Source organism: Octopus bimaculoides, chromosome 4, assembly GCF_001194135.2.
Source record: "Octopus bimaculoides isolate UCB-OBI-ISO-001 chromosome 4, ASM119413v2, whole genome shotgun sequence".
In the NCBI taxonomy this organism is placed as follows: Eukaryota; Metazoa; Mollusca; class Cephalopoda; order Octopoda; family Octopodidae; genus Octopus; species Octopus bimaculoides.
This window is the reverse complement of record NC_068984.1, coordinates 41,928,125-41,943,025: the sequence shown is the minus strand read 5'-3', so window position 1 is coordinate 41,943,025 and position 14,901 is coordinate 41,928,125. Positions and strand designations below refer to the sequence as shown.

Sequence of the window (14,901 nt, the reverse complement as noted above, 5' to 3'; positions counted from 1 at the left end):
ACATACATACATACACACATACATACATACACACATACATACATGCATACATACATACATACATACATACATACATACATACATACATACATACATACATACATACATACATACATATGGCGTCAAGGGGACTATTCACCTTTCTATAGTGAATACTATTCTCTACAACTTTTGCCGTTGATACATGCTTGGTACAAAATAGATTATCTTTGAATAAATGCGAAGAAGCATTTTTTGTTTGTTTGTTTGTTTGTTTGTTTTAAATCATAGCAGTAATCACGCAGAGAAAATTAATTGAAACTCAACGCGTGTGATTACTACTACTAAATACACCATGGATGGACAGAAGACGCGGATCAGCTATTTCAGGTCGCGGAACCAACGAGAGAAATTTCAATGAACTGACCATTTAATTGAACCAAGAACTCTATCAAGTCTATAAGAATAAGGAACATTCTTTGATCGGTTTCATGAAAAGATTGAAGTTTCAGATCCCAGTCATTCTTCAATGTTAAACAACTGCGACAACAGGCAACCTTTGTTGAGAAGAAATTTGCTATTATCGCCGAATACATTTAAAATAACACAATAAATATGAGTCAAACTAGATCAGTGATTTTTTTTCTCCTGAGAAAAGCGTGAACAACACGGACTATGACCTTGTAATGGCAATAAAACGGAAATAAACACACTGCCATCACACGAGCGAGCAGTAACCGATAACGAACAAACAGAAATTATGAGTAAATAAGATAAACTGAAATAACATTTAACATAAAAATTCAAACCAGACTTCATCGACGTTAATAAACAATTATCCGATGTAACAATTACCACACAAATAAATAGAAAACCTACCAACATGATATTATCCAAATAGCTAAAGAACAATTAACAGAAATAGAAAATCCCAACTTTTGGACATTGAATATTTTACCATACTCTGTGATTACCACTCACCTACAGATGGGTGTAGCGAAGATTGACCCTAATGAGAAGAGACAACCAAAATGATTGACCGCTTTCCAGACACATATCGAAAGAGTCAGGAAAAATATTCGATAGTTTGATATTATCATTTAGTGCAAAGTGAATGATAAACTCACAAACCAACAGATGTAACTTTACGATAGATTATATAAAGTGTATGGAAGTCGTCAACAAGGGACATTAACAGCAATCGATAGGTGAAACATTTCGTTATATAAATAATAATTCGAGAATGAAAAAGCATCACTGGTAAGTTTGCAATAAACCCACAAATGCAGTATCGTTGTAGCAAAAGCCATACTATCAAGGTTGTAATGGCCCCTTCTCTGGAAGACCAGGAATCATTTTGAGGAAGGGATTTGAATGTAATTTAACAACACATCTATGATACAAAATTGTTACATAAGCTACGAGGTGAGTTCTGGGCGAACATTTATCCTAAAACTTATATAAACAGTGAAACTCTCCGCACGGTTGTTGCAAAACTACCATAGAAATAACACGAGGAAGAAATGGTACAAGATCACCCTGATTAACCTGTTCAAAGGGGGCAATGAACGCAAAAATTGTGCTATCGTAATACAACAGAATTACTAGAGACTTGCAGTGCCTTTAGTAAATTAGAAGGGCTACAGCAAAGAAGATGAAATAGGTTTAATCAGTTTAATGTATGTATATGTATGAATGTATCAACATACTTATGTGGTGTGTGTGTGTGTGTGTGTGTGTGTGTGTGTGTGTGTGCACGTGCAAAGTATGTATTTGGCTGTCGTTTTGTACATAAGCAAACGTACACGACCATGTGTCCAACACAGTCCACAATTAATATTACTTTTGCTTGGTATGGCACTTTATTGTAGAAACTTTAACGCAAGCCCCTTGTGGCAAATAGATAAAGGTATTTTTTTCTGTACTTCTACTTTTGCATTGCTTGCATTTCTTACCATCTAATTCCACGTCGTTCTTTATTCATTATATGCTGAATGTAGGCGCCAATAATCCAAGAGGTTCGCTGGAGAGCACATCTATCTGCTGTCATCTCACTTAGTTACATCAGTACATCTAACTCAATTATTTCCGGTTCAACAGATGCATCTGTGAGGTACAGTCATTTTGATCTAGTTGTTATTGTTTTGTCCCGAATCAGCCTGATCGAGTACATCTATTTTTAAAGGCAATCCATCTATCAATCCATCCATCCCTTCCGCCCACTGTTCTTGAGAAGGCTGTGGGGATACAATCCTCAGTCACCTCCTCTATAGGGTCCTATCAGAAACAACCGTTATTAGACATTCTGGGTAGATTCCCAAGCGTGACCAACTGAGATTGATTCTCCGAAGTAATGTTACTTGAGAGTGCGTAGCTCGGTGATCAGGTAGTCGTCTCTCCAGGTCGAGCCGCATTGAGAGGCCACAGCTCCGTTGCTACGGACATGTGATAAGAATGTTGCAGGAAAGAATCGCCAGAGGGATTCTCAGAGCCGAGCCAACTGGCAATGGCATACAACCTTAGATAGCCAGTCATTTCTGTTTTCTTTTTAGAAACAGTGTATCCAACACTACATCATGTGGTGGTTGTGGTGGTGGTGGTAGTAGTAGTAGTAGTAGTAGTAGTAGTAGTAGTAGTAGTAGTAGTAGTAGTAGTAGTAGTAGTAGCAGATTGCATATAGTTCACCGTCACTCAAGTATTATAATTTCTCAGATTCACTTCAGTGTTAAAAACTTTAATTTCAGAGTCTGGTGGGGAACAGGTGGTAGATTTGTTGGTTTCTTTGGTCAGCCACGCCCTTTCGTCTTTCCTGTATCAGAAGAATCATCCAGATATTCCTGTCTTCCATATGACATTAATGAAGTAAGTTGTACCGTTTTCTTCAATTAATCTTATCAAGTGAATCTCGCAACCTGTTACCTCATACGAATGTCCATATAACTGCCAGTCAAGAACAGACCAGGCATTTTCAGTGAAGCTCTATTCATGGAAGATTTCAAACTCGGAGCCTTGAGTTAGAAATCCTTGGAGTTCTGCATTGCTTTAAATCTTTCTGAGGTCGATAAAATAAAGTACCGTTCAAGTATTGAGGTCGATTATTATCGACTGTATCGTCCTCAAACTCTATGGCATTATGCCAATGTTAGAAATCAATTATGTGTGTATTCCTATTAATGGAGAAATTAACCAAAGTGCAGAACAACTGATTAAATGGTTTACAGGATTTACTTTCATCCTCCTGCATCCATTATTCAAATGTCACCAAAATTGATTTTAATTTTCATTTCTCTCAATAAAATAAATATCAGTAATATCAGTAGGCATGGCTGTGTGGTTAAGAAGTTCACTTTGCAGTCACTTGTTTTCAGGTTCAGCCTCACTACGCAGCACCTTGGGCAAGTATCTTCTACTATAACACCGGGCCAGCCAATGCCTTGTGAGTGAATTTGGTAGGCAGAAACTATGTAGAAGTCCGTCATATATATGTTTGTGTGAGTGTGTGTAACTGTGTTTGTGTTTATCCCCGCCCCTATCGTTTGACAACTAGTGTTGGTTTGTTTGCATCCCTGTAATGTAGCAGTTTGGCAAAATAGACTGATAATATATGCGCTAGACTTAGAAATGATTATTGGGGTAAATTTGCTCAACTAAACCCTTCAAGACGATACCCCAGCATGGCCACTGTCCATTCACTGAAACAAATAAAAGATAAAATTTAAATATATTTGTTTTTGATATTATTGACTGGGTTCTTCCTATTCACTAATCTCATTAAATTCAATACGAAGTTGTTTTCAACTCAATACCTATTTCCAGCCAGATAAATTGAGCCATTGTTTAGATGCTTTGTGAATGAATACAGTAAGATTGACGAAAATAGGGCTTTTCTACAGTAGTTAGTTAAATATAATAGAATAATCACTAAAGTTGATAAACTGATGAGAGTTTTTGGCTGTAAGCATTGGATTGAGAACAAAACCACAGAGATATAAGATGATGAGGTGTAACACTAAGGAGTGACAAATATTCCAGCCAGTCTTCCATATTCGAAGAAATGTGCAGGCCAAAATGTTAACCTCTACTTCCTCTCATGAAACAATATATACACCTCTTTATTTTTTCTAAGAACAAGCTCTGTATTTTTAGAAGGGGAAAGTAAATGGAATGTTGTGATGATCATGTTTTTTCCACCATGTTACTTTTGATATCTTCAGCAGAGTCCACTCTGTTGTGAGTATTCGGATCAGATTTCTGGCCTGGGGGTCAATATCTTGATGCCCTGCTTCCTGTTGTCGCAACCCATGAGTCACAGCGATGCGACAAAAGCTACATGCCTTAATCCCAATGCGACTGAATTTGCCTTCGAAATTTGTGAGATAACCATATAACCACCACTCATTTGGAATCGATTTTCTGGATATTACCTCCATTAAACTTATATGACCTTGCGCTAATAAATCATTAATGTGTTTCACAATTTTAGCAGCCAACTAAAATTGCCACAGAGAAAGTTGAGAGAATGTTTCGTGGAAATGCTCAAAACCTGGAATATCCTTTGGTTTTTAACAACGAGAGGTAAATTTGAAAAAACTTTTGTTTGTGTTTTTGCATGCATGCATGTATGTATGTATGTATGTATGTATGTATGTATGTATGTATGTATGCATGCATGCATGCATGTATGCACGTATGTATGTATGTATGTATGTATGTGCGTACCAGGGGTGCTGAAAAGTTCCTGGCTTTAAAAGTATCACGAAAGGCCTGGTTAGAAGCCCAACCTTTAAAGGCCTTTGAAAATCTGAAGAACTGCTGTAAGTGTGTGAATCTGAGAGGGGAATATGTTGAATAAAAGCATAATTAACTGATTCTCCCGTATGTTCTTTTACTCATAGAACTTTTCAGCACACCCTTGTATGTATGTATGTATGTATGTATGTATGTATGTATGTATGTATGCATGCATGCATGTATGCATAAACTTCACAGGATAACGACGGTGCGTTCCCGTAAAGCTGTGACTGCCATACGAGTTTGATTGTCAGTTGAACCACTTTACTCTAATTGCTTCTCCTGCTTTTCTCTTTGGTTCATCAAGAAATTCGGTAAAACAAAATCCGATGATTCAGTCTGAAACAATGCTTCATATCGCTTTTTTATTATTATTTTTTATTTATTTACTAGCTTATGATGGCATTCTGCTACATATAAACAGGTAATATATGAGCAGATTTCTCAAAATTGCTTGAGGATTATTTCGGTTAATACGGTTCTCAGAACCGTGTGGTAACGAAACATTCGGCAATTACACAGATTATCCACCTCTTATATAATTAAGATCTATCAAACCATACTGGTTGTTTACAGCAAGATGGAGCATTTTGTTTAGGAGTCAAGTGTTTGGGTAATTATCACAATGCAATACCGTTGACAAGATATAAGATATGAAAACCTTCGATTATCTATCAGACACAAATAACTCAACCAACTCTACGTTTCTGTTAGATCTTTTTCGTGTTCCATAAATGATAATATTCGGTATCGATTTCCAATTGAATTTAAACAACTCTACTTTCGATGCTAATGTCTTTGAGGAGGGTTTGAACATCATTTTGTTTTATTTAATCTCACTCTACTTCATTTTATCCTTGTAGCAATGTGTTAAATAATGAAATTTCACTTCTCTTCTTTACATTTTTGTGGTAATGTGCTAAATAATGAATCCCTTTTATCCTTGTGGCATATATCAAATTATGAGATCATCATACCAAAGTCTTTACGTTGTCGAGAGAGATTCTAACAATATGCAAATCTTTGAAGTGTTGTACATACTGTTTCCTATGAGATATTTTTAGGAATACCATTATTTTCTATCGTCGATATACGGCCATAAATTTGTAGGGATGAGACCTAATCGATTGAATTTATCCAAATACCTTACTAATCGTTGGCACATCAGCAGAAATGATTTACGGTATACCTTCTGGCTCTCTATATTTTGAATTCGAATGCAACGGAAGAAGGCAACGGGAAACCATTCCAGTATTCACCCCAAGTCTAGTAATGGTAGCGCCGAAATGCCAGTAGTTTACTTAACGACGTCATGAGCAGGTATGGGCCATCCTAGCTCGTATAGAGAGTGCTGGAGAATGTTCACTTGCACAAGACCTGTTGAAGGACAGACCAACACAATACGTGATTTTACTAATATTTTATTTATCGATCTCCCTGGAAGGATGAAGAGGAAAATTCAACTCCTGTCAGACATGGGCTAAAAACATAGAGATAAAGAGGAGCAACAACATACTACAAAGCTCTCCATTAATTCTGCCAGTTCATCTGTATTCTTCAGATGAGGGCACAAAGCGTTGAAGGTGTGAGAAGTGTGGCTGTGTACTATTTTCTAAAGCTTGTGTATGTCAACCATTTGAAGTCTCATGAAAGAACAACTGTATACAGCATCCTCCCTCCTGGAACAGGTGATTCAATGTGTGTATTATGCGGAAAAATATGCAAGTCGATTTCAGGTCTGAAAAGACATATGCACAAAGTGCATATTCCACAGTCACACGATCGAACCAGTAGAAGTTACGATTTTCGTCTGCGCCTCAAACAATACAGGCCTACAGCGGGATTGAATAGTCATTTGAGAGGTCATAAATAGAAAGTTAGAAATACCATAAGCCATGAGGAAGCACAAAGAGACGGTAATCACCGCTGTAATGGAATATCCAAACATTGCTCACCAACCAACTGTTTTATTCTTATAAATTTGTGATTATAAACTATCATCTCAGCCTGAGAGTAATTTTTCATCCATATACAAATAATGGTGAATAATTATTATGTTTAAAGTAGCTTCTGTCATAAAACGAATCAACTGGTACCCCGCCAAGAAAATTGCTACACGGTCAACGCTACTGTTTACAATAAGTATTTTTGGCATACATGTTCACTGTTCTTACGTAAGTAACATGTAACACTGTTAGCTTGTATATGTCGATCCACACACCACCAAATAACCTGTTCTGTGGTGTTTGTTATTGGATATACTATATTGAACCGATGAACGTCAGGCACAATAACTGTCACAATTCATGAGAGTTGAAATCAATGTCAGCGTTGGTATTATTCAAAATGCATCAATTATTCAATATAACGGAAGAGAAATATTCATTATTGAAAGTAATAAATCTTTTGTATATTTTGGGTTTTGGTTTTCTTTATTTATTTTTTCTACGATATTTAAAGTGAAGTGCATTCGCATGTGACTAATTGGCAGTTATTCTCGTTACTGTTATTAATTTCTCAAGGTGGAAACATTCCTGGCGACAAAATGATAAATCAGAAGAAGCAGCATTGACGTCTGACGAATTCGGTCATCCAGCAGAGAAATTCTTTACAGCCCTCGTAAAACCAAAAGTATGTTTCTAAAGCAATTTCTCAAACCCATTGTACAAATAAACTTTCTTCTTTTGAGTGAGATATGCAGTGATAGAATATATTGCATGTTTACTTAATCCTAGCACATGAGTCATGAAGTCAGAAACCACATAACAGTTGTATATATCACACTATAAATAGCGAACATCCCTCTCATATTTAGGTGACTGCGATGAAGTGACGGTAAGCTTCTAGCATACTAAAACAGTATTAAACTAACTGAAATAGTGAACATCGTAAAGGAAACGGTTAGCACCCAGCAAGGGGAGTCCCAATTCTCCTCACTTTAATAATGAAACCTTAATGAATCCTCGTTGAACAGGATTCAGGGGAGTTACCTGAAGCATTCTCTTGGCTAGCAGCTTCGAAAAAAGTCGATATGCAGCAGAAAATATCGTGAGCGGCCGTCACTTAGAGATGTTCATGAGATCATCCGTCCCTTTCGGAATCAGTACAGATCTTCCCACCTTCAGGATATCGGGGACTTTCCAGGCCAGCAACATACAGTTAACTATATTAGTGAGGACCATTGGGTCCATGGACCTAATCTCTTCATTTCCATTTGATTCCTAAACATATATGATGTCTGGTGAAAAGAAAATCAATCGAAAAGTTACTTAAATAAATAAGACAAAAGAATTTCTTTTTAACCCTTCTTCCTCGGAAAGCTCTATATTTCTCCAAGTTTTCAATTGTTCAATAGTTTATCGGTTGTTCTAATAATAAAGGATTCAGTTTTGTTTATTGAGGATATCGTTTTACTTACTTTTAATTTAGTTTTATTGTTGTTTTTCATCAAGGCATACAAGCATCATTTGAAAACATTAATACGAGGAGAAAAAGGAGCAGATGCGGTATTTCGTTCGTTGCCGCTCTACAGAGTATGTATGATTAGAATATGCCTTGAAAAAATTGCTGTATAAAAACTTTTCGTGTGTGTGTGTGTGTGTGTGTGTGTGTGTGTGTGTGTGTGTGTGTGTGTGTGTGTGTGTGTGTGTGTGTGTGTGTGTGTGTGTGTGTGTGTGTTACTTCGCACAGTCACTGATCGGGGTTATTATATAAAATATGTTTATCTTAAATTGTTCAACGAATTTTTCATGGAAACATTTTATTTTTCACTCTTCATTCCTTCAATATTAGTTCCGTTGTTATATTGCTCTGTTACTGTTTGTTATATTGCTTATCGCTTTCAGTTAGAAACACCAAAGGTTCCACGGACACCCGAATTAACAAGAACTACGTATGAAGATAAATGCAAAAACATGTACACCACGAGATACATGAAGGTACATCCATAATCTTTATGTCTTCTGTTGAATAAATGCATTTATTAGTAAAACCAGTGGTACAGCTTCAGTGTGTGCCCGCCGCGGAAGCACTAAATATTGATTTCAAATTCTGGCACAAGGTCAGTAAGTTTGGGGGAGGGGTTAAGTCGATTACATCGACCAACTGCTACTTATTTTACCGACCCCAAAAGGATGAAAAGCCATATCGACCTCAGCAGAATTTGATCTCAGAATGTAGCGATGGACGAAATGCTGCTAACCATTTTTCCAGGAATGGTAACGATTTCGCCAACTTGCCACCTTATGAAGCACGTGATATTGCCCATCTCTGTTCCCCTATACAACTTACATTGCAAACCGACAAGTGCCGTCCTCATAAAAGCGCTGCTCGGGACGGGGACCGTTCTCATTGCCCTCCTGCAGCTACGCTATTGATTAAAACTTCAAGTTCTTGTTATGACTATCTGCCTCGTAGGATAAGAGTTTAAACTAAAACATTTGAAGATTTAATGTATTATAAATGCTACGCACTGATATAATTGAACACTTTCTTGTCATAGAGCGGCCTTATCAGGGGTGACCTGGGGACTAAACAATAATTACATCCCACAACTTGTAGATCAATAATGAGTGTGTTTTTTTTCTTTGTTTTTTTTTTCTTTCTTGTTCTTCCTTTTACAGAGAACTTCAAAGGGACGTTGTTCAAGAAGATCGATTGATGTAAGAGGATTCAGGCAGGTAATTAATGACTTTGATATATTTGTGACGCTGAAGATAACAAAAAAGTAGTAAATATCTAACACTATTTAGTATTGTAGAATTTAGTTTTAATTTTGTACATTGTAAGCTTGAACTCCACCAGTGTCGACTTCTCTCTGGATTTGATAAATCAAGCGTTATACCGACATTAATTCAATAGGTAGTATCCATCCTCTATAAACGTTGGTGGCCTCGGCTACATCAAAACAAGTAATTGATGCCTATAATCGTGCTATTTTTATCTGAACGCAGAAAGCTGGAAGTTATCTCACCTGACCCTTTAACAGTTCTGCCAATCTACCGCTCTAGATTGGAACTTTTTTTATCGACCCCGAAGGAATATGAACGGCAAAGTCGACCTCGGCGGGTTTTAAACCCAAAATGCAGAATCGGAATAAATACCGCGAGATATTCCATCCAATGTTTAAACGATTCTACCATTCCATAGAATTTTTTTTTTTTTTTACTTATACGGTCTGTCTGATGATGGTCCATGTCACATGCAGCCCACTTCCCGAAACAAGAAACACATGCCTAGTGTAGAAGCTAAAGGTTTCGAAGCAGTTGTCTGTAGTTATTCTCTTTCTCAATGGTTTTTAAGAAATATTCACATCTGCAAGGCAACTGTCCTCTACGACAGTACAAACTTTTCCTTCTCTGTCTCAAACAACGATATCCAACCTGTTGTTTACACTTGGTAGAAGATTTGATGGGAATGTTCCTCCAGCATTCTCTGTGTTGATGTTTATGTATGTGTTCAATAGAAGGAGGATTCTGTATATTTATCCAAGGAACAGTCCCTTTTATTAATTTTTTTTTCGAATGGTATCGTATATTATTTAGCAACAACTTCATGTAGCATTAGGAGGCAGCACCTTGATGACATTTTGGTGCAGCTGCTGACCAAGTGTAAGATGTCTTCCACAGAAATGTGGCAAAATCAACGTATTCGTCTACATCTTGGGGGTTTGAGGGCTTCACTGTCTCTTATGTATGTATGTATGTATGTATGTATGTATGTATGTATGTATCTATCTATCTATCTATCTATCTATGCCTGCTTGCATGTGTGTACACCAATGTTTTATAAGTATGTACTTTTAAAGTTCAAAATTATATCTTAATATCCGTAAAATCACATTAACGCACACATGTGGGAAATCTCCAAGCCAAGATGAGACTGGCGTCAACTGGCCTTGTTCCTATATTAGAAGCTAATATTTCTTAGAATTCAAGTTTCGGTTATTTTTTACAAACAAAACACAACCCAAATTAGATTTTCAAGATGGAAAATCCAATAAAATGTAATAACAAAACCAGTCTAAGATTACTCATGTTTAACAGTAAATCTAATTCTATAATGTACTGCTTATTATTTTGTTATTTTTTTTTCTTTCCAGTAATATTTTAACAATATTTTCACCATAAATTTCCTAAACATTTATTCGCCTTTTATATTTTAGGTGACAACTAACTATTTACCAAGTATTCGCAAACTTTCAAGAGTCAGTTTTGATGTTCCTTCTCATAGCTCAAATATATTTTCCTAAATATTTCACAAATCTAAATTTATGAATTATGACTAATGAATGTACGATATGAAAAATAAAAGACTAACACATTTTTACAGCCTATTTCCTTTCATTACTTTTTTCTTCGCGTTTTGTCTTTGAAAAACCCTTGCATTATTTCCTTTAAATTTTTCTCTGTTTTCGTTCTTCACTTAACGATGTGAATTAGGAACAGTTTTTGAACGCCAAAAACGAAAAGGTGAAAGCGCGTGTCCTAGTAATTAGGGTTTTGCACTCACAATCGCAAAATCGTGATTTTTATTACCCGATCGAGTAATGCTTTATTTTCTTGAGCAAAACACTTCATTTTACGTTGATCCAGTTCACTCAGCTGTAAATTAATAATCTTGCTACGGACCCCTCTTGTCGTTCAGGGGGAAATGCTGTGATCCTGGTCATTTATACACCAGAGAAACTGAGTAACTTATACGCCATGGAAACAAAGGAAACAAATGTCTAGGGATGACGACGATGATGATGATGATGTTGATGATGATGGTGATGATGATGATGATGAAAAATGAAAAGTGGATCCTTAAACCTGAGAATCTTCCTGGCTGCAAAACAAGCTTCTTAACCACACAGCCACGCTTTATTTAGAAAGTAGTCTTATCACCTTACTCAAGTTTACATGACTCACTCACCTGTTCATCTTATGCTATCTCAATGCGTTTCTTAGTCAAAACCTACGCTAACTAACCTATGAACCGATTCCATCTCTACATAGATTTTCTGAGAAGGTATTGACCTGAAGAAGTTCTCACTGAAAACCAATACACAGACATGCATTGATAATTGCCAGGGAGGGAAGGCTCGCAAAGGCTATCAGTACTACTTCTCCTTTTGGAGGTGGGAAACATTTTCAAAGTATGGATTTATAAATTTTATGAATGCTAATTGCTATACAGCTTATTCAAAACTGTTGCATAAAGAGAATATGTAATATGTCAGATATTTACCATTTTAAATATGTATATAAGGCGTGGCTGTATGGTAAGAAGCTTGTTTCTCAACCACATTGTTCCGGGTTCGTTTCCACTGTGTGTGAGTGTCTTCTACTGTAACCCTGGGTTGACCAAAGCCTTGTGAGAGTAGATTTGATAGACGGAAACCGAAAGAAGCCTGTCGTGTGTGTGTGATTATGTATGGGCTTGTTCCCGTTACTTAGCGATTCGATATAAAAGACAGAATAACCAACAGGCTTTAAAATAAGTACTGGGGGTCGATCCTCTCGACTAAAAGTCTTTGAAGACAGTGCCCCAGCATGGCCGCTGTCCAATGGCTGAAACAAATAAAAGATGTAGGAAACTTGTCATAGCAGTGATGGTGGCGACAACAGCGACGACGATAATAATGATGACGACGGTGGCGATGACGGACAGCTGCGTCCGGAACGAGGAAGCATCTTAAACTGCAAATCATTAACGATTTTTTTAATAGGCAGATTTGAAATCCTTATTAAGCAATTCATTCGACTCCAGTATGTCTGTGATAAAACAATTGCAGTATTAACTGAGGTAGGATAATATGGAAAAAAAAAAAAAAAAAAAAAAAAAAAAAAAAATCCAACTGTAGTAGGATAGAAACTCCGAAACACTCTGAAAGATGACACTAATTCCAAAAACCTTTTGAAGTTAAAGAATTGAGAGTTATCTCCCGTTTTTAATCATGGCGCAGTCCATGCAGAAAGTTTATAGCAGTATTTGGGACCAAGTTTTATCTCTTTTATTTGAACATTCACCACTTAAAAATAATGAGGAGAATTTAAAAAAGAATACGGTGATATATCGTAGAAGCAAACGACTTCGTAATGGCGATGCGATCATCCCACGTGGCCGACTATCTGATATATCTTCGGAGGTAATGAAATTTGATGTTAATACACGATTACAATGTTTACAGTCTGTATCTCCTTGATTTACCTTACTAAATGCCAACGCTTAATGTTTCCAACTATGATAATAGGCTGTGTTTAAGTTAAACTGATCTACTTGTCATTATGGTTAATTATTACAGTAGCCTCCCATGTTTATATGTTCTTGTAATGTTGTTACTGGACTTATTGGTTCCGGTTCAATCTCACCGCATGGTATCTCGTGTAACTCATTTTCTTTGACTTCTGGACGAAGCCATAGAAAATAACAATTTCTCGAGATATCTTGTGACTAAAATTAAGTTGACAAAACTATGTATAGCAGCCGTTCAAATGGATCGTACTTGCAATTCAAAGATACAACCTTTTCACGCTGATTCTCTAAAGAAATACGTTAATGGTACACGTGTCTGTGCAATGCACATCTAATTCACTTGTAATACACTTGATCGAACGACGGATATCCGTGTGTAAGGGAAGACCCATATAACTAAAATAGAAGTTTTCTATGGCTTGGATTACTGGTCCCTCTTGATTCTTTAGATAATTCGATAGCAATAATTATATATCTATTTTCTGTCACACTCCTGTATCGTAGACGACTAATGATTACTTCTCCATGAAATTCTTTGTTATTAAACTAGACCATCTTTCTGCGACCAAACAGATCCATTCCACCGTCACGGATGTGTACCAGGTAGTAGGTCGTGGGGCGGGTACTGTCGCCTCTGGGCGCAGATGTCGAGGAACGCAAAATTTCTTCTAATTTTTCATGTCTGTTAATTAAGATGGGAAGAGCCAAAAGTTTATTTATCTCCATTTAGAGCTGGCAGAATCGTTAGCACGCCAGGCGAAATGCCTAGTGGTATTTCGTCTGCCGTTACGTTCTGAGTTCAGATTCCGCTGGGGTCGACTTTGCCTTTCACCCTATCAGGGTCAATTAAATAAGTACCAGTTACGCACTGGGGTCGATGTAATCGACTTAATCCCTTTACCTGTCTTTGTTTGTCCCCTCTATGTTTATCCCCCTATGGGCAATAAAGAAATATATCTCCATTTAATGAAACCATTACTACGACAGACCTACCTTAAGTATCAATTAAGTAAAAGAAAGAATTGGAGTCATTCATCCACTTAACACAATTAAGCACCAAGTTTTTTATTCCTTTCTTTTTTTAGTTCCCCTTTGCATTAGTGTAGCGAGTGGAGTGGTTTGCTCCGAGGAACGCTTTTGTGGGGCCGGCGCTTTGGGGTCTGCTATATAAGTCTGTATAGACACGAGGGCTCATGGTGGTGGGCACTTCCAAGAGCTGTCCTGTGCAGCACACACCATAGCTACCCAACTATTCCTTTGACAAGAACAATTTACAAATTTTATTGACATCTCTTAACCCGTCTGTGACTTGGCAATATTTTGTGGGATAATACGATGATGATGATGTTGATAAAGACCCGAAATTTTGCAACTTCCACAATTATGGTCGGCGCGGTGAGATAACCCATTTGTTTACATGCCAACACCATGGAAACAAAGCACGCGATTGCTTGATTGCATGCAAGCAATGCAATATATACAAAATAAAAAGCATTTAAAATGTTTGGGGTTAATGCAGTTTCGCACCTCACCTTGAAAAATGCATTTTTTGGAAAAAAAAATTCGGGTTCCTACGTTTTATATGTCGGAGATTAAGAATATGCGAAAAAATGTTTTATAATTTCAACCCCCTACCTCTTCCGCCTCCCCCTCCCCAATTTAAAATTTTAATTTGCTTACTTTGAGATCTAAATCCTGAGGCTATTGTAGATTAGTAAATAATCAATAAAAGATTAAGTGCTTTAATTTTTATTGGTTCCATACAGTGGGCTATGTGAATATTGAAGCACCGCTATGTTTTTCTTTTTTTGTTAAACTTTGGGAACTAATTACCTCCCTTGCACATACAACTAAATTTACCAAAAGCTCTCTCAGAGAGAAAGTGTGTTTTTT

At 36.9% G+C, this 14,901-nt stretch overlaps 2 protein-coding genes across 4 annotated transcripts in view; both read left to right on the top strand.

Moving 5' to 3' along the window:
* LOC106881680 (WD repeat-containing protein 64) overlaps window positions 1–11,097 on the top strand; it is a 65,565-nt gene extending 54,468 nt beyond the window's left edge. For 2 of the 3 annotated variants that reach the window (XM_052967031.1, XM_052967030.1), the window contains exons 26-33: window positions 1,980–2,092; window positions 2,724–2,841; window positions 4,463–4,554; window positions 7,293–7,401; window positions 8,223–8,303; window positions 8,616–8,708; window positions 9,393–9,449; window positions 10,934–11,097. In XM_052967031.1, the coding sequence (XP_052822991.1) occupies window positions 1,980–2,092; window positions 2,724–2,841; window positions 4,463–4,554; window positions 7,293–7,401; window positions 8,223–8,303; window positions 8,616–8,708; window positions 9,393–9,449; window positions 10,934–11,020 (750 nt within the window). In that variant the 3' untranslated portion in view covers window positions 11,021–11,097. Of the gene's footprint in view, window positions 1–1,979; window positions 2,093–2,723; window positions 2,842–4,462; window positions 4,555–7,292; window positions 7,402–8,222; window positions 8,304–8,615; window positions 8,709–9,392; window positions 9,450–10,933 lie in introns of those variants that run through there. The other variant, XR_008263901.1, reaches the window with a different exon arrangement.
* Window positions 11,098–12,678: 1,581 nt separating this feature from the next.
* The window catches only part of LOC106881746 (DALR anticodon-binding domain-containing protein 3), a 41,597-nt gene continuing 39,374 nt past the window's right edge, over window positions 12,679–14,901 (top strand). Inside the window, exon 1 of the mRNA XM_014932239.2 lies at window positions 12,679–12,901. Coding sequence (XP_014787725.1) covers window positions 12,710–12,901 — 192 coding nt within the window. The 5' untranslated portion in view covers window positions 12,679–12,709. The remainder of the gene's footprint in view (window positions 12,902–14,901) is intronic.